This window comes from Enhydra lutris, unplaced genomic scaffold (assembly GCF_002288905.1).
Source record: "Enhydra lutris kenyoni isolate GAN:26980312 unplaced genomic scaffold, ASM228890v2 scaffoldscaffold14, whole genome shotgun sequence".
Classification (NCBI taxonomy): Eukaryota; Metazoa; Chordata; class Mammalia; order Carnivora; family Mustelidae; genus Enhydra; species Enhydra lutris.
The window spans coordinates 29,906,434-29,925,232 of NW_019154098.1; the positions used below are offsets into that span (position 1 = coordinate 29,906,434).

The 18,799-nt window shown below is 44.2% G+C and overlaps 1 protein-coding gene across 1 annotated transcript in view; it reads right to left on the reverse strand.

Annotated features, from left to right (window-relative positions):
* LOC111146814 (thyrotropin releasing hormone receptor) overlaps positions 1–16,845 on the reverse strand; it is a 35,281-nt gene extending 18,436 nt beyond the window's left edge. The window contains exon 1 of the mRNA XM_022502509.1: positions 16,057–16,845. Coding sequence (XP_022358217.1) covers positions 16,057–16,845 — 789 coding nt within the window. The remainder of the gene's footprint in view (positions 1–16,056) is intronic.
* Between the last annotated feature and the right edge of the window lie 1,954 nt (positions 16,846–18,799).

Genomic DNA, 18,799 nt, shown 5'->3' on the forward strand with positions numbered 1-18,799 from the left:
TAGCTGAGGCAGAAAGGTAACCTTGAATAAATAGAATTTTAATTATGACAGTTTTACTTTCCTCTTTATGAAAGATAGCAGAATTATCCAAAAGTGCACTTAAATTTCAGTACCCATTTGTAAGAATTAGAGTTCCTTCCTTCAATGGTACCAAGAACTTCTTAATGACCATTAAAAATTATTTGACAGATTAATTCACACTGTCACAGCCCAAAATTTTCCGTCTTTTGACTCACTGGGCCTCATGGGAACATGAGTTTTCTTTGAGTACCTCAATGTTCGTGATTAAAAAAATAAATCCAAGATGGCCTTTTCTACCTGTGGTCTATGCATGGATAACTGTCTCTAGCAAAACATGCTTAGGATGAGTACAATGAGCCTGATGTAATTTAATAACCATTCTTAATTATTCTAAGGAAATAAGCAGAGTTGGGAAGCAGCCAGTAACAGAAACCGTTCATTAGCTTAAAAACCACAGTCCATAACGACAGTTTTCTACCGTTCTGAGTTTGGGTCTGTACTGGATTTTGAGCAGCCGGCTCCGACTCCTTGAGTTGGGAGAGCTCCCTCAGGAATAAGCAAAGGGCACGTGTGATACAGAAAGGGTCAGTACATGGAACCTCTCTGCTTTTGCCTTTCCTGTCTCAGGGCCGTGGCAAGGCACAGAGGCTCAGTGGGCTTGCTCGCACACGGGAAGGGACAAGCGCCCTTGATTCTACCCATCTTTGTTTATTAAGAGTATTTGCACTTCACAATGCCCCCTTCCTAGAGATAAAGTCAGCGGCAATGTCAAGGCAAGAACTGTCTGCAGAATGGAGCAGTGTTCCTTTTATCAAAAGGCTAATTGCTTTTAAGTGTGTTCCCGGCAAGCTTCACTGATGAATTGGAAAGAGCCAGGATGTTTGAGGGGAAGGCAAAGGAGTGCGAACCCCAGACATGCCCGCTGAGGATGCCAGTGAAGCAGAGACCCGGCTCGAGATTGCGAGGAAGGAGTTATAGCCCCTGAACTGGTCCTGTTCACGATATTTTTGTGGAAGGAATTTATTGAGGCACCTGGCTTCTGTTGATTTGGAGCAGGGCTTTGGATGGAACTCTCTGGCAAATGCAGGAATCTCTGCCCTTGGTAATGCATCAAATCCTATCTCTCTTTATCGTAAGATCCTTGCCGCAGTGTAAGGGAATGAAGTGCTAAGTATCAATTGTACTGGTTGTGGGGGTGTCATGCTTTGTTGCAGAAAAGGAGACAACCTTGAGGACAATGAAATGACTCATCTAAATATGGCATCACACCCCTAAAGACCTTCAGGATTAGTGCCTTTGCTTGTCCGAACAGAGGGATGAATTTTCCTAATTTGCTTAAGATGTTTATTGGGAATGAATCCCAGAACAGGCCCACTGCAAAGTATTTAGATATCGTTAAAAAATTCAGATCGTCTGTCATTTACTAGCACATCAGCTCCTTGTTTCTAAACGTGAGTGGGACTTCTTCCTGTCATCATTCCCCCCATCATAGATCTCTCACTTCCCACAACGAACCGCCATGCTTCTGCTCACGACTCCTCCCTCTACCAGGCTCTGCATGCTTAATCCTTGCTTTCCCATTCCCTGTCACCAAGAAAAGAGAGACAGGACTATGAGAACGAGCCGTCTCCTACTCCATAACCTAAAAATAATCTGCAACTGGGATCACCCTGATCTCTTTTCCTGTATCGTTCATTCTCATTAAGTCACTCATTATCCATTCATTTGACATTCACTGATAACTTCTGCGTGCCAGACATGGGGCTAGGGGCTGCAAATGAGTCGGGGAGTTAGATGCAATCCCCGCTGAAGAAAAGGAGAGAGCCGTTGCCTTCCCCTCTCCAAGGTAATGGCTTTGTCTGTGCTCTTGCTGGCACCCCTTTGTGCCTCCCCAGGAACGCAGCCCTAGCAACGGTGAGTCTGGCTCTTGTCTCTGCAAGTAATTCCTCCCACTCTGCTTCGCTCTTTCCCATCAGGAGTTAAAGGCTTCAGGTTGGGGCACCTGGGAGGCTCAGTTGGTTGAGTGTCTGCTCAGGTCATTATCCTGGAGTCCAGAGATAGAGTCCCACAGCGGCTCCCTGCTCAGCGGGGAGCCTACTTCTCCCTCTGCCCTTCCCCCTGCTCATGCTTTCCCTCCCTCTCTCTCTCTCAAGTAAATAAATAAAATCTTTAAAAATGAATAAATAAAAGCTTTAGGTTTCTCCTGTCCTAAGCAGGAAATAGAATAAAATAGACAAAAATACTCTGCCTTTTTTCTCCCTGCCATTACTGTGCACTCCCCTTCTCTCACAATCAGATTTGTTAAATGTTGTCTCTCTTGCTCTCTGTTAAGTTTCCTGGTGCTCCATCCGCTCACCCCGGCCCCCGCCGCCGCCGCCAATCCATTCATTCGCTACTTCATGGAAGCTAGTGTAGTCCCCCGAGCACTCTATGGGAATTGTACTCACAGAGGCTGCCAGTGACTGCTTGGGGTGCTTTTTCAGTTATCGTTACCTCTTTCTACTGACCTCCATGGAAAGTCTCTTCCTTTGGCCTTTGTGACTCTACTTCCTCCTGGCTTTCTTCCTCCCTCTCTGGCAATTCCTTTTATTTATTTTATTATTTTATTTATTTCCTATGTTTGTTTATTTTATGGGCTCTTCATCCCATTCTCCCCAGAATTCTGGCTACTCCAGGGTTTCTTGTCTATTCCACAAAATTTCCCCCAATAATCATGTCTACCCCAGAGTCCCAGCCAACCATCTGGACTCTGATTGTCCAAATCTGTATCTCCAGGCCAGGTGTCTTTCTGAGCTCAAGTCTGTATTTCAAACCGTGCCCTTGATTCTCTAGACATTTCGAATGCAACATGGGCAAGACCGAACTTAATATGCTCACTGCCCTGAAAAATGTTCCTTTACTAATTGTCCTCATTCAGGCAAATTATACTACCCAATTAATAATAATACCTAGCATTTGTCATTTCTTTGTTTCAGGCACCGTGCACAATGCTTTGTGTGGATTTTTGCACCAAATCCTAGTAATTATCTTGCGAGATAGGTCCACTGTTAGCATTGCTCTTACAGATAAGCAAAGTGAGACAAATTTACAGGCTCATGCACATCGTCAGTGGCCAACCCTGGCTCTGCTGTGGGGCATGAGATTCCAGAATGCAGATTCTCAATGGTCACACAACTTTCTCAATGGCTCAAGTGACTTACCTTTCATTCCCTTCTCCCCACCTTTCTGCATATCTACTCAGACCAAGTCTATTGATTAAATTCCAAATGTATCTATTTCTTTCTATTCTTACTGCTGTCTACCTTATCATGGGAGGCCTTTGCCGAACCATCCAGTTATTCTGTCCCTATTGTTGTGGGCCCCTCCTAGCTAATGCCCTTAATTTGGTCCAACCCTTCACCTACACGAAGACAGGGATCTTCCTCAAGCACAGATCTGAGCATAATATGCTTCCCTTGCAATCTTTCTGTGACTTTACACAGACCTTAGAATATTGTCCAAATACTTCTGTATCCTAACTGAAGTCTTCGTTTCCTGGTCCCTGCCTGTCCATCGGTCTCAGCTTTTGTTGTCTAGTCTTAATGGGCTATGGGACCTTCTCCAGACTGATGGTGCTCTTTCTGGACTCCTGGCCTTCCCCAGTAGAGTTCCCCGTGCATAAGCCATCTTCCTTCCCTTCTTCACCTACAAAATTTCTACTAATTTGCAAGGTGCAGCTTGGGAGTCCTCTTCCAGTAAGCCTTTCTGATGTCCATCTGGCCCTGAGCCATCTAGGTCAGTAGAACTAGAACTACACCACTCTGAGCTTCTTCTGATAGATAACACTTAGTCCTTTATGGCTGTAAGTATCAGTTTACTTTCCTGTGTTTCCTATTAGACTGTGAACTTTTTGTGAGTAGGAGTTCTAACTTACTCATGTTTGTATCCTCGTACCTAACACTGTGCCTGATACACAGAAGGTTTTCAATTAAGCGATAGACAAGTAGGTGCAAATTTGTCCTTACCGCTGTTTTCCCATTCCATATAATAACACCCTGGAAGGGACTGGAATTATTGAACAACTGTGCTACAGTTGGTTTATACAAAAGTATTGATTTGATTGCTTCTAATTGATTAACAGAGAAATAGCTGGAGATCCACTTAGCACTTCATAATCTCTAGTTTCTATTTCTCCTATAAATTCACCCAGAATCGGAGCCTATTCCTATCTTTCTTTGTAGAGCAGAAAATATATCCATGCACATTTTTTTTTCTCCTGCTCTCCCCCACCCTAATTTTCTACATGCGTCATCTTTCAAAGGTTTGCCAAGTAGAATCAGTCACTAAGCAGAACTCCTGTCAGAGGAAACGTGGCAGAGTATCAGTCCCAGCCATTGCTGGAGGCTCCAGTTACTTGACTTTACAAATGATCTTTAAAAATTCGTGGGGTGCTCTGCGTTTACCCTGCCTCTGTTCTCTCTCACCCTCACGATGGGGCTGCCTCTCTGAGCCACAGTCTCCTTCTCTAAGCTAAGAGCGGCTGGCTTGCAGAAAATCTGCTGAGTTCTCCCGGAGCCATAAATTCCATTTAAAACTCAAAACGATGAAGGCACAGGACGGAGAGGCACAGGACACTTTGCCTACTTGCAATTACTGGATAATTCTGCTCAGGCCAGCTATCCTAGGGGGACAGCCCAAAGTCACCAGGGCTGTCCACGAAAGGAAAGGTTGCAGGATTCTCTTTTCCAAGATGATTTTATCTATTTTTATTGCAATGAAACAGGGCTGTCAGGTGTTTTGCATTATCCATTCTATTTTGCGTGCACATTTAGCCTTGTGTAATTTTCAGAGCAAATTTAATTCGTAGTTTAAGTTCTCGTGCGCCTCACACGCAGCTACGGAGAGCCGCGTTTGACTCTGGTTCGCCAGGCCGTGACTTCCCAGTTTTAGAGAAATCCACTTATTCTTTTCACCGAAATTTCTCTCTCCCTGAACCTTCTCTCTCTTCCCGGCTTATTCTTCCTTTTTTATTTTCCCTCCCACCTGGAGGGAAAGCAGCCACTAAGACTCCGTCTTTGGCCCTCTGGCCGTGTTCCAAGAGGGGAAAATAGGTCTTTCTGTCTCCAGCAAAGACCCTGGTCCTCTTCCAGCCTCCTAATCAGAGATTCCTCCAGAGCGCGATTTTTGTCCACCTCTCCTTCCCTCTCTTTACATTTAATCCTAATTATACCTTCTTTCCATTATCTTAATGATCCCTAAAGGCCCATATCTGATCTGATCCAGCTTACAATGTAAGTTTTTCCCAATGCTGAAGACTTACAATCTACAATGTCCAAATCCTCTCCTTAACCTGAAGGTTTCTGATGGTGCTTTTGACATCTGTCCCTCCCTTGAGGTTTCCCTCAAGCATCCCTTGCGGGTCTTCTGGAGGGAACTGCAGGAGTCACACTGGACCCTCCTGTCTTCCTCACTCCTCACACCCGGTGTTTCCTCGTTATGTATCAGTGTGTCCCTAGCACCGTGGGAGGCACTTGGACACAGAAACGAATGGGATGATGTCGCTGGGGTTGGCGGAGGCACGAGCCGGTGGGAGAGACCCTTGAACAAAGTACTGCGGCCACAGGGCGTGCCGCAGGCTGTGGGAACAAAGTGCTGGTGAGGAGGGAGAAGCCCCAGCGCGGTGGCCAGGGCGGCTCGGGGAAGCCTGCGCTGAGCGGTGAGTCAGGACGCGCGGGTTGGAACAGGTCCGGGTCCAAGGGCGGCTGCAGGGCGCAGGCAGCTGGGGGCGTGTGCACCCTGCCTTGGACGCAGGGTAAAGTGGGGCGAGTTTAGGAAACTCTCCGTGGGACGGTGTGCTGGGGACAGGGAGAAGATCGGTTTGCGGAAACCAAGAGTAAATGTGAAAGAGCTGGGACTTGGGTTTTTCGGACTCTAGAGCTCGTGCTCCCCTGCCTTCCAATACATGTCCAGTGTAGGGGACCTTGCGATCCAGCTGCTGCCTGGGCTGGGGACTTTTCACAGAGAGGTGTGGAAGCATCAAGATGGGGAGGCTTTACAGGTGGGGAAAATTACATGAGCAACGTTGCAAAATGTACATGAGCCTGGTAGGTGTGGAGAAATGTGGTTTGACGTGCCTGACTCTATGGGGAAGGAATACATACAGGTAAGCCCCCTCTTCCTCTCTGCTAGGTGCTGTGCTTACTAAGGCTGCGACCTGTCCAGTCACCCCAGCCGAGGATCTGGGACTCCACTCAGGAACTTCTCTTTTCTTCATTGGTAAAATTACTCATTAAATCCTACTGATTTTTCCTCCTAAATATTTCTCATACACGTCTCTTCCTACCCATCCCTGCTGTTACCCCCTAACTGAAGCCTTTTTTGCTTCTTGTCTGGATAGCAAAAGCTTCATCTCCTTCTCCCTAGTTCTTGGCTGTCTCTGTTGTACAATTTTATGAGCCAAGTTCCCAAGGTCAAGGCCTTCGGTGGTTCCCCAATGCCACAGAATCAAGTTCAGACACCTTCGGTTGACACACCAGAACTTCTGTGGTCTTGCCTTGGGCTCAGCTTGGTTACATAAATGACTACTTCTGCTGGTCTGAAGGTTTTCTCATTTTTCTTGTTGGGCTAGTGAACGCCCACTCATCGTTGCAGAGTAGAAGCGATTCTTACTGTGTTGGAGGCTTTAAGTACAGTGTTTGCCCCTCCCCGTTGCCTCTTCTGCACACTGTACAGCCCAACATTTTTTTCATTTTTTTAAAGGATTTTATTTATTTGAGAGAGAGAGCGAGAGCTTGCATAAGTAGGGGGAGGGGCAGAGGGAGGAGAAGCAGACTCCCCACTGAAGAGGGAGCCTGACATAGGCCTCAATCCCAGGACCCCGATGTCATGACACAAGTGAGGGCAGACATTTAACCAACGGAGCCACTGAGGTGCCCTCTGTTTTTAACAGCAATGTTTCATATTGCACTGAAAGACAGTGACTCTCACTGGTTTTCCAGAGCAATGCCTGGCTTGAAATTGGCACTCAATAAATGTTTATTGAATTAAAGAAATAATGTATAAACAAAGCCAAAATAATAACGAAAGGGTCAGATGTTAGACAGTTTGAAAAGCGAGTCAGAGGAGATTGGGGATATTCCTTTTGAAAGAAGATGATGTGTACAAATTGTTTTAGGAAAATGAGTCACATAGGGGTACTCAGATAGATTTATTCTCATTTTTATACCTTTTTAAAGGATTTTATTTATTTATTTATTTATTTATTTGAGGGAGGGTCAGAGGGAGAAGCAGATTCCCTGCCAAGCAGGAAGCCTGATGCTGGACTCAATCCCAGGACTCCAGGATCTCTACCTGAGCCAAAGGTAGTCACTTAACCAACTGAGCTACCCAGGAGCCCTCATTTTTATACTTCTGCTCATGTTGTTTTCCTTTTCTGAGTTGCCATCACTCTGCCTCTCTCTCCATCCTGTCCCGTGCAGCTCTCTCATTACAGACAGTATTTTAAAGGCTCATTGGAAAGCCAACAGGATTTTGTATAAAAAGTGAATTATTTTTTGGTTCTGCCATATTTCTAAGTTAGCCTGTCCTGTCTGGGAGAAGGAAATCTCCATAAAAAGTCTTTCCTACTTACATAGTCACTGTTATATTGGGTAGTTGCTAGTTTGGCTACTTTGGCATAAAAAAGGGATTCAACAAGGACACCTGGCTGGCTCAGTCAGTGGAGCACAGGACTCTTGATCTCGGGGTTGTGGGTTCAAGCCCCATGTTAGGTGTGGAGATTACTTGAAATAAAATGAAATAAAATCTTTTTTTTAAAGGGGTTAAAAGAGAGATTTAATAAAGGACAAGAGAATTTTATTTAAAATCAGAGAAGTATAGGTCATAAATCAACAACAGTATTTCCACAGAGCAAAATAGTATTGGAATTGACTGAGCCCCAAAGGAAGCCAGGCATGTACTTTCTTATACCTTCATTCATTATACGTGTAAAATTCCCTCGCTCTGTCTCTCTCTCTCTCTTTCTCTCACACACACATAGGAACGTGCTGACAAATATTTAACCACTGGCTCTCCACCAAAAGGAGAAAGGCACTGAACTGTCATATTTGCTGATTTCCATAGATTACAAAACTCCACCCATGGCCAATTGTAAGCAACTAATGTGTCATCACTGAACACAGAGTTAGGAAGAGATGCGAACAACCCACTCTTCCAAAGCCTGTGCTTTCTGGCTGCAACACACGACTGTGTGTACCCACTTTTGGAAGCCTGCTATGTGCTAGACACTGTGCTGAGCTCACTGAGGACACACGGTTCTGCTCTTAAGGATATTAATGGTGGTAGGGAGGTAGACAGACCACCAATTATGAAACTTAAGGACTACTAAACTAGCAGTATATGCGAACATATATTATATATTATGGAAACATAGGTAGAACACCTAACATTCATAGCTATAGCTAGGCATTTAGTTATATAAGTCTGCCCGAGAAATTCAGGGAAGGCTTGGGGGGTGCATGGGGCATCATCTGACCTGAGACTCAGAAGATCACTGAGAGTTGGCCAGATGAAGGGCATTCTGGCTGAGAGAACACAACAAGTTGAGAGAACTACAAATAATTCAGGATCACTGCAGCATGAAGTGTAAGTGAGAAGAGCCACAGGAGAGTAAGCTGAACACACAGGAAGGAGGCAAGATCCTATTTGCTAATGCTAAGATGTTTCAACTGTAGGCCTCAGGGAACCATACAAATCACTTGGATAATATATCTCTGGGAGAGGGAGCCCCTAGTGAACAATGTACAGAATGATTTGGGGAGATTGGAATTGGAGCCCAAGAGGCTGGTGAGGTGTGTGCTGGATGAGAGCGGGGGAGAAGTGGGGCGTGAGGCCCATGGTGGTGTGAGTGGGGTAAACGAACAGGACAGTGATGAGCTAGGATCACTCGTATTTGGCTATATAAGGTGGAAGGCACCTTAGAGAGACTCCCAGATTTTTGACTTGGGACTATCAGATAAGAAAGAGGAAAGTCGGGATTTACAAAGAAAAATAACGGGTTTAGTTTTAGACACATTGGGTTTGATGTGCTTATGTGATGTCCAAAAAGCAATGAAGTGTTTGCTAGAGCCCTGTGCTAGAGACTCGTACGCGGGTCTGGACACAGAGCAGGTGGATGACAAAGGGCGCAGCTGCAGAAGCGAGAAGGGAGTCGGATGCAGCAGGCGTAGACGGCCTTCACTGGACTGTTGCCTTTCGTGGGCCCGCTGTGAGGAGACTAGACTGCTCTGACCCTGAGCCTGCCCCGTCATCTCCCAGCCTCTCCTCTTTGGAGCTCTGCTCCCCCCTCTCCCTGTGTCTTCTCAGTGCTGCTTTGAGATGTTCTGTCGATCTTTACCGGCTCAGCTCAACGTCAGGGACTCCATGAAGCCTCCCTCCCCTCTCCTCCATTTTGCTTCTCCCTCCCAAAGCCCTGTCCTCTATCCAGAACACAGTGGGCAGCTCAGGATTATTTGTGCACTTCACCAACGGTGAGCTCCCTGGAAGATGAAGAGTTCGTCTCTCCGTGTCCCTGCAGCCCCCACACTTACGGCAGTGCTAGGTGCTTTTTCGGGATTGTGAGTGGACGTTTCATTAAGTTGAGGAGGATATTGAATATAAAATGCCTACTGCCCAATTTTGCTTAACGTTGACCTCACTCTAGCTTCATATCTCTCACCCTTCCCCCAGCTCATAAAGGAGCCTAAAGACAGGGAGCCACGCAAGCCGTCCTCTGTCTGGAACCCGGGATATCTGCTCGTTATTTGAAGAATGCGCAAAAAGCTATGTAAAGAAATATGGTTTGTCATTTTCAAAGTTAGCTGATTTTTTTTAAGCTTTTCTTAAAGATTTTTATTTCTTTATTTAACAGAGAGAGAGAGATCACAAGTAGGCAGAGAGGCAGGCAGAGAGAGAGGGGAAACAGGCTCCCTGCTGAGCAGAGAGTCTGATGTGGGGCTCGATCCCAGGACCCTGAGATTATGACCTGAGCCAAAGGCAGAGGCTTAACCCGCTGAGCCACCCAGGCACCCCTGGGTTAGCTGATTTTTTAAAAAAGCTTTATTTGTTTATTTGAGAGAGAGCTTGAGCAGGGGGATGGGCAGAGCGAGACGGGAGAGAATCTCAAGCAGACTCCCTCCTGAGTGCGGAGCCTGACAAAAGGCTCGAACTCACAACCCTGAGGTTATGACCAAGAGCCTGATGCTTAGCTGACTGAGCCACCCACTTGCACCTCAAGGTTAGCTGATTTTAAGGGATGTGTGTGTGTGTGTGTGTGTGTGTGTGTGTGTGTATCCAAATTAAGAATACTACAGGAGTACATCTTCTCCTTTTTTGTAAGCACGTAGGAAAATGTATTTTTCTGTACTGGTGAAATTATGCCTCAAAGCTACAAATATAAAACTGGAAATAAACAATGTTCATCTAACCAAGGGACACAAGGCTCATAACTCCAGGGGTTTTATGCTGAGTTAGTTTATGGGTATGTGCAGGGTCTTTCCTTACACAGGATGGGAAAGGGAACATGGAAAGCTGTTCTTTGACGATAAAGATAAGATGGCTCACTTAGATACCTGTGTGCTAAGTGAAAAAAAAAATCACATTTTTTTTTCCATCTTAGTGACCTTTATTACTAGGAAGGATACAGGTGAACCCAGGCAAATGAAACAAAACAAAACAAAAACCATTAGAAATGAAAAATGGATTTGTGAAAACAGTCCCAGTAAACTCGAGAGACCTCTGATTTAGGCCGATGAGGAAGAGTTTAGTTTCATTAATTTGTCGGTAAGATGAACCATTTGATGAAACCCCCCCATACAACATAAAGGACTTTCTCCTCTCATATCCCAGCTTACAGCCTGATACTACACTGTTATGCCTCCTTTCCCTCCTGTCTCAGAGGGGTTTCCTTGCTCAAGATTTCTTTGAAAAACAAGCAGCACTGGAGGCAGGAGTTGGAGGGAGGCAGGGGGAGAAGAGAAAAGACACATTTAAGCCCTTTCTTGATCTGGATTCTTCATTTTCCAGGAGCCTATTGCACCTGTGGAACATGCTTAGGGGGCTGCAGAGGGGGTCTCGGATCAGTGAGAAGGACCGGCCAGAGGGAAGGGTAACGAACGGGACAGGGACAGGCAGGAAGAGAGCAAACGCGAATTTGGTCACAGGCATCTCATTGCATTTGAACAAAGAGTCTATGAGTAATTGTTATTCCCCTTTTATTAATGAGAAAATCAAGGCTAAGCGAAACTGATACAATCTTACCCATCTTCTTTTACTCTGCTATTCTCAAGGAAAATAGTATGTGTATGTGTGTGTGTGTATATATATATATATATGACTGTAATCATATTAAAAAGACCAAGTGAAACCATAAGAAAAAGAATATAAGCCCATGCTAATAAACTGTGGTTTGGGGAGGTGGGGTAAAGGAGGCCTTTTTTCTTATTCCTGGTTTTCTGTAGTTTTCCATAATACACATGATTGCTTTCAAATTGTCATCAGCGGTAACAACAGCAACAGCAGCAAAGGCATGGGTTGCTTTAGAAAGGAAAGTGTCTTTTGTTTCTTGGGCATGCTGTGTGCCTCTGGTAAGGTAGAAGGCTTGTAAGAAATTTCTGGAAACAAAGACTGATAGTTTAAAGGCTTCCCCAGTCAAATAAAACGTATAATGAAAAACTTGCCATAAACTCATGGAGTTTGTATTTGGACTCTGTTCCACAGTTCCCCCACCAGAGGAAAAAAAGTAATGAACTAGGGAGACTTGGTGCAAAAGAAAAACGGTAGTCTGCTCCGTACGATATTCTGCACACCCCGGGATCCGTGGAAAGCAAATATTTGCATTGACTGTGTGTATCTGTAGTATAGTCCATTACCAAGATTTTTTTTGTGCCTCCAAAATACCAAAGGACCCAATCAATTGCTTCGAAATAGACAGTCAATAATTTGAATATTTTATCCACCCAACTCTGCATTGGAATGGACAAAACCGACAGCTCTTCTGCAACTGTGTGAAGAGAGCTGAAATGGGGCAAGTGGGCTCATTTACTCTGGGTCTCCTCGATATCAAAACAATCAATTATAAAGCCAAAGGTTTAGTCAATCAGATAAATCCTTTATCTCCACAGTTCCAAGCCACTGTTTTGAGTAATTTCCTTGATTCAATTTACCAAATATTCAGTCAGTTTCCTAAAATATAATTGAATCTCTAAGTAATAGGGAAAGAAAAAGCTCTGATCTGGATTTTCTGCATGGGGGATAAAAGTTAAAAACAAACAAAAAATGCTCATTTGTCCCTTACATATAAATGCTCTTTTATTTCCTTTTTTAAATGGAGTTCTCTTAGGCTGTGCACATTTGACTTTACTAACTTGGTTAGGAAGACTTGTCCCAGAGAATATTTATTAAAATGTAAATTAAACTTGCCTGGAAGAAAAAAAAATGCAGAGAACATAGTGAAATAAAAGGCCCTCGGTTCTAGGAGGTGGAGGTTTGAACCTTTTGAAGATTTGAGAAAAGAACAATTTTAGAAGAGAAAAAGGCCAAGTGAAGGCACATTGATTTTGGACAAAAGTGCTCGCCTTGCGTGGCTCTCACTGGCACTCACAAGGCAAGGCGGGGCGCTTGTGTCTCCTGAGCTCTGAGCCCTGGAGCCGTGCTGTCTCAGCTGGTGTGTCTGCTACGTTCACAATTCACCCTTTCTTTCTTTCAAACATGTCTCTGGTTCACACCTTCCTTTAAGTCCTCCTCCTGATAGAGAATCTTCCTACCTCATGCCTGAATCACCCACCAACAATGTCCAAGGCGGCCTTTCCGCTCCCCGTCTCCTGCCCTCCAAATCTGCCTCATCCCCATGTTGATCACCCCCCGAACCAGTTTGCTCACTACTTCCTGCTTACCATCTTGTTGTCGGCTGTCCCCACACCGAGTAAAAATTCCTTTCTCTGCCTGATGGTTGGGATCCTTCACAGCCCCTTCTCTGTCTCATCACACACACACACACACACACACACACACACACACACACACACACTCCTAATTAATCCAATCTTTCTTTTTACTGCTCCCCCAAATACATCACTCATTGTAGTCAACCAAATCACTCGACACTATAAAAATCCCACCCAAGGGCCCTTCCTTGTCTCCTGTCCAAACCTGTAACATTCTCATTCCAGCCAGGTTCTGTCTGTGACTCTTACTTTCCAAATTAGCTCCATCTGTTCAGATCCTTCTCAAATGCCACCTCTTCCATGAAGCCTTCCCCGATCCCTTTAGCCCCACAATTTCCTTTCTCTTCTCTGAACACCTATCCCATCTGTAATCAAGACTGAATTTCATGACATATTACTTCAGTGCATTTCCATTGATTTATACACCAGCCCGTGTCTCTCAGGGGGCGCGTTATTGGCATGTGTCACAGGGCACTTCTTCAAAGGGCGGGGCTGACTGGCTCATTTCAGGACATTTGGCTCCCCTCCCTCTTGAATGCTGACAGCGATGCTATGGGGACAAACCCAAATGCTCCGAATACATTTCCAAATGCCTTAATTATTAAAAAGTTCCTTAGAGAAGTTACTGTAACATGTACACATCTGTTCAACAACTAATCTGTTTAAATGGTGACTGTATATAGTATTTCAAAGAATGAACCTGTATTTCTCTTACAGTTGCCGACGCACTGTAAAACTGGGAAGGGAGCTAATTGTCAGGTGTCAATCACCACTCCATTTCATAAGATGTCTCACTGAGCCCTCCTAGTGACCCTGGATGCCGCTATTGATCTTCCTCTCCCAGATTAGGAAACTGAGGCTCAGAGAGTTCTACCTGTTCAAGCTCATACTATTCGACTGGAACCCCCGCATGTAAGCCCAGGATTGTCTGGAGCCAAATCTTTGACTTTTTCTTCTGTCACCAACCTCTCTAAAGGCAGCCTATCTGTAACAGGTTTGAAACAGGAACCTTTGAACATGTAACCTAATTGCCAATTTAAAGCACATTATTAATGCTGATAGGTACTAATGATGATAATTGAGAGGAAGGACATTAGACCAGACCAACAATTATTTTAGAATTTATAACAAGAATATAAATTGGAGTCTAATGAACAAATTTACTCACTGACCTTCTTTGCTGCAGACATTAACCCATGTTTGATCTCTGAGATGTACATATTCTTTACTTTCTTACTGTATTTGTTAATGTTTGTCTTGGCAGATGGTCAACAGCTCTCTCTAAATTTTCCTTAATCAAGTTTTGAGTAATGGATGCCCAAACGTGCCTTGTATTAGGTAGCACTGCTAGACCCAAAGTGATAGGAATCTAAGAGGTGGCAATGGTTCTCAGGTCTTCCCTGTCTAGTATTGAGATATCTTTCATAAAAAATGTCCTATTAAATCAGACTTCAGAGTATCATTTAAAATGGTCTATATACTCCCTTTAAGTTATAGTTTCTTATTCATTTCATGCATATCTACAACACCCACATTCATTAGTAGCTCATTTCAGTGTGTGCCCATATGTCCAGTTAAGATTCTTTTTTAAAAAATTTTATTTAATGATATATTTTCAACATTTTAAATAAAATTTAGACTTTTTTGGCATTCGGGAAAAAAAAGAAGAAGAAATATTATCGGGGCACCTGGGTGGCTCAGTGGGTTAAGCCTTTGCCTTCGGCTCAGGTCATGATCTCAGGGTCCTGGGATCGAACCCTGCATCAGGCTCTCTGCTCAGCAGGGATCCTGCTTCCCCCTTTCTCTCTGCCTGCCTCTCTGCCTACTTGTGATCTCTGTCTATCAAATAAATAAAATCTTAAAAAATAAATAAATAAAATAAATTTTTATTTATTTATTTTTCAGTGTTCCAAAATTCATTGTTTATGCACCACACCCAGTACAGTTAAGATTCTTCATATAACAGCTAATCTAGAGTTCAGGAAGTAATAACATGTATATAATCCACATGCATACTTTAAAAAAGTATGCTCAGTTTCTATCTGTGCACACAAGAAGAACTGTATTCCCTGCAGTGGAAAAAAAAGAGAAAAAGCCAGTTTTGCTGATTTCAAGTTTTCTTTCTCAGATATGAGACTAATTGTTTGCTATGTGTTTATTCTGTTTTGCAAAGAAGAAAAAGGAACTGGAAGCTAAGTCCATTAAAGAACTTGGGACAATTGTGTCAATATAGCTGAAAATGTATATGATATAGAAGTGTTTTATTCCTATATTGTCTTATAAACTGTATCTACTATAACAAAGTTATACTTCATCCACTAGTAAAACCACTGTCTAGCTGTAACCACATCCACATTTGGCCATCTGAAAGTGTAAAGAGATTTTCGGTTACGGTTGCCAGGAGAAACACATTTAAAAAAAAAATGTAACCATTCTTTGTGACAAAAGAATTGAGCTTGGTATTAGGCTTTTTACCAGAATACTTCCAGAGCAGAGCGCATTTTCAGTTTCTGCATGCTGGGACACTTTGTAGGGAGCTGGGGAAGAGGGTGATAGACTCGTTCCCCACTAAAACCACTAAGTCCAGGACCGGGGACCCCTTTCAGTTATCTATCTCAGTGAGCAGCTGTAGAATGGTAGAAAAGTTTCATTACGGCTCTGACTCATCTTTTCTCCAACTATCTTATCAAATCTTTGTCATGCCATAGAATACTTAAAGCTATCCAGCTGCTCCCCAGAGAAGACACAAATAGTGCACGTACTTCGAGAACATTTCCCAGAGAGTCACACACATTTTAAAAGTGGATTTCTAGAGTTTCTGTTTATATTTCCTTGTATCATCCCAGCACCTACACTGAGAACTGCTGGTGTGCTATCACATTTTCCCCACTTATTTTTAGATCTTTGGTTACTTAAGAGATGGATTTAATAGGTAAAGCAGAAGTTTACACTGTGAAACATTGGCATGATTGTATTTTGGTTTTGCCAACAGCTAAGTAGGGCAAAGTTGATCCCACCCTGCAAGGAACTCTATCCCACATTTTCCCCCTGGACTTGGTGCCTCAGGTTTGCTTACCTGCTTCCTTGAAGATACTGTGCTGTTGAAACATCTATTAGAGGTCTTTGTATTTAAATTCTTGTTCTGATGGGTTGAGTCATTTTTCCATGTCTTAGAGTTTTCTTTAGGATCTGAAGGAAGAGGATTTAAGAAGAGGATCCTAGCTATGAATCCATAGAGGACAGTGGCCAGTATCATCGGCACAACATAAAAGACACCGAAGTCCATTAGGTAAATAGGTGAGTAGTAATTCCTGGAGATCTTGTAGCCACAGGACACCACGATAGCATTTTTGTAGGTGCTAATATTGAGATCCAGCAAGAAGAACCAGAGCATACAGTAAATGGATGTGAAAGCCCAGACGAAGATGATGATCTTTTTGGCTCTGGAAAATGTGCAGAGAAACTGGGCTTTGATGGGGTGACAGATGGCTATATACCTCTCGATGGTAAAGGCTGTGATTGAACAAGAGGATGCATTAATGCCCAAATACTGGAGATAAGTGATGCAGAGGCAGCCAACATAGCCGTAGACCCAGGAGCCATAGAGACTCTCCGTGATGTTGGGGAGGCCGGCAGCCACCAAGACCATGAGATCGGCCACTGCCAGACTCACCAGGTAGCAGTTTGTGGGGGTCCTCATGTGCTTGGTTCTCATGACCACCAGCACTACCATGATGTTGCCCACGATGCCCAGACCACAGATAACGAGCACAAGTAAGATGGTGACCACTTGGTACTCGAGGGCCACCACCGCTCTTGGCTGAAGCTGTGTTTGGTTCAGTTCACTCACTGTCTCGTTTTCCATCTTCACCGGCTTGATGTTTCTCGGAAGCACTTCTCAAAACATCCTCTTCCCAGTGGCCTGCCTTTATCTCCGTGCTTTCTCCCCCTGTGAAGAGTTACAGTCCAAATTCATTCACAGCCTCCCAGTTTCAAAGGGAACCAGTCCTGGACGGGCAGCTCTCTCTTCCTCTGCTTTCACCTCCCGTGTTTCTCCAGTAACTGGGCTCACGTGTACTTCTGAAAACTCCTTATTGCAACTCTACTGCAGGTTGGAGGTACCGTTTTTTGACCAGCTTAATAAGAGGCATATGTTTCCTCTTATTGGTGAAAAACGCGGAGGAGAAGCAGAGGAAGCTCCCTACTTTGAGAGGGTGCCCAGTAGGAAAAACTAAGTGATATCTGCTAGCTGAAAAATAAATACAGACACCTCTCAGATGCTTGGGAAAAGGGGAAAGAAGAAAAAGGAATGGGGAGGAGGGTAGGGGGAGTGGAGATGCTCAATGATGAAGCTTGGGAGGAATTTAGCATTTGCCTCCTTTGCTCTCAGAGAGTGGGATCACCAGGCTACAAAACAACAAGTCTTTGAGCCCCCATTGCCCTCTGCCCCCTGCCCTACCTTCTCCATAGAAACCAATTTCTTCTCTTACCTTTTCTTCTGTGGCGCTGCCTGCTTTTTCCCGGGTGGATGAAGCAGTAATAAGTGCAAGTTTCCAATCCCGCAGGAGGGTCTCGTCTACTTTGTGGACGGGGAGACCACTTAGCCCCGCAGCTCCTCGGAACCCTCGCGGCCCTTTGCAAGTGCTGGGGGACCGCACAGCCGCAGCCTGGAGGGGAGCCGCGCGGGAGCAGCGCGGCGAGGCTGTCAAATCACAGAGCGTCCCCTAATGAGCAAACTCGCTCTCTCCTTCTCTCCCTCCCTCTCTCCCTCCATCACCGCCCCCCGCCCGTCCCCCCTCCCCACCTCCCCACTGACAACTGCCCGTCCCTTCTCACGGATTCATTCATTATCTTCTCGCCTTGAAGGATTTCCTTTTAAGTGTGCTCAAGACACCGTCTTCAGTCTGGAAGGTTGAAATTCTAAGCAGGAATCCCCCAGAGCAGTGGGGGACGGCACTTGCTTCTAGTCTAAGTCCTACAGGAACTCTAGGACCTGAGCAGCCCTGAAATAAGTATTTACACACCCTGTGTGATAGGACTTTGGGGAAAGCAAATCCTTCTCAGTCCAGACACGGCCCTTGAAGCTTGAAATATCTGTCTGAACTGAAATCAACTTCTTCCTCTACTATGGAAACCCTTAAACCCATTTCTCCAGGGAGCCACAGACACGCGCTCCTTCCTCTCATGGTATATGAATGGAAAATGAGTTAAAATTGATTTTAAACCATTTCAGCTGCACTCTTCTGAGGCTTATAAAATTATTTTTCTAAAAACGCTTTGAGCTAGGAATACTGACTTAAATCTACATATTATCTGTTCAGTTTGTTTTTAAATTCTGGCTCTGCATCACTTACTAGAATCTCTCTACCTGTTCTGGATGCCTCTTCCCTCTTCCCCCACGTCTGGTATACGAGCCACGGGTCCAACCCAGCAATGTTTTGTGTATATTTATCTTTAGGTGAAAACATCCCATGGAAATCTAGGCCAGGGCCACTCTGTACCACATATCTGAAGGGAAACGTCATAGATGCTTCTTTTTTAGAAAAGATTTAAAAATTTATTATTTAAAAATCTTAAATCTTAAAAAAAAGATTTAAAAATTAGCTTGATTTTTATTACTCTAAAGTAGCTCATGGGCAAATCCTTACCATTTTATAGAGGCTCAGAAAACCTGTCTCCCTTCCATAGGCACCAAACAAATGAATGTTAATGTTTTTCTACTTTTATTTTATGAACTGATGCCAAAAAACAGCTCTGAACCAAATTCTCTGTATGGTGAATAGTTTGATTCTCTGTTTTTAGAAGTTTAGACGTTCTTC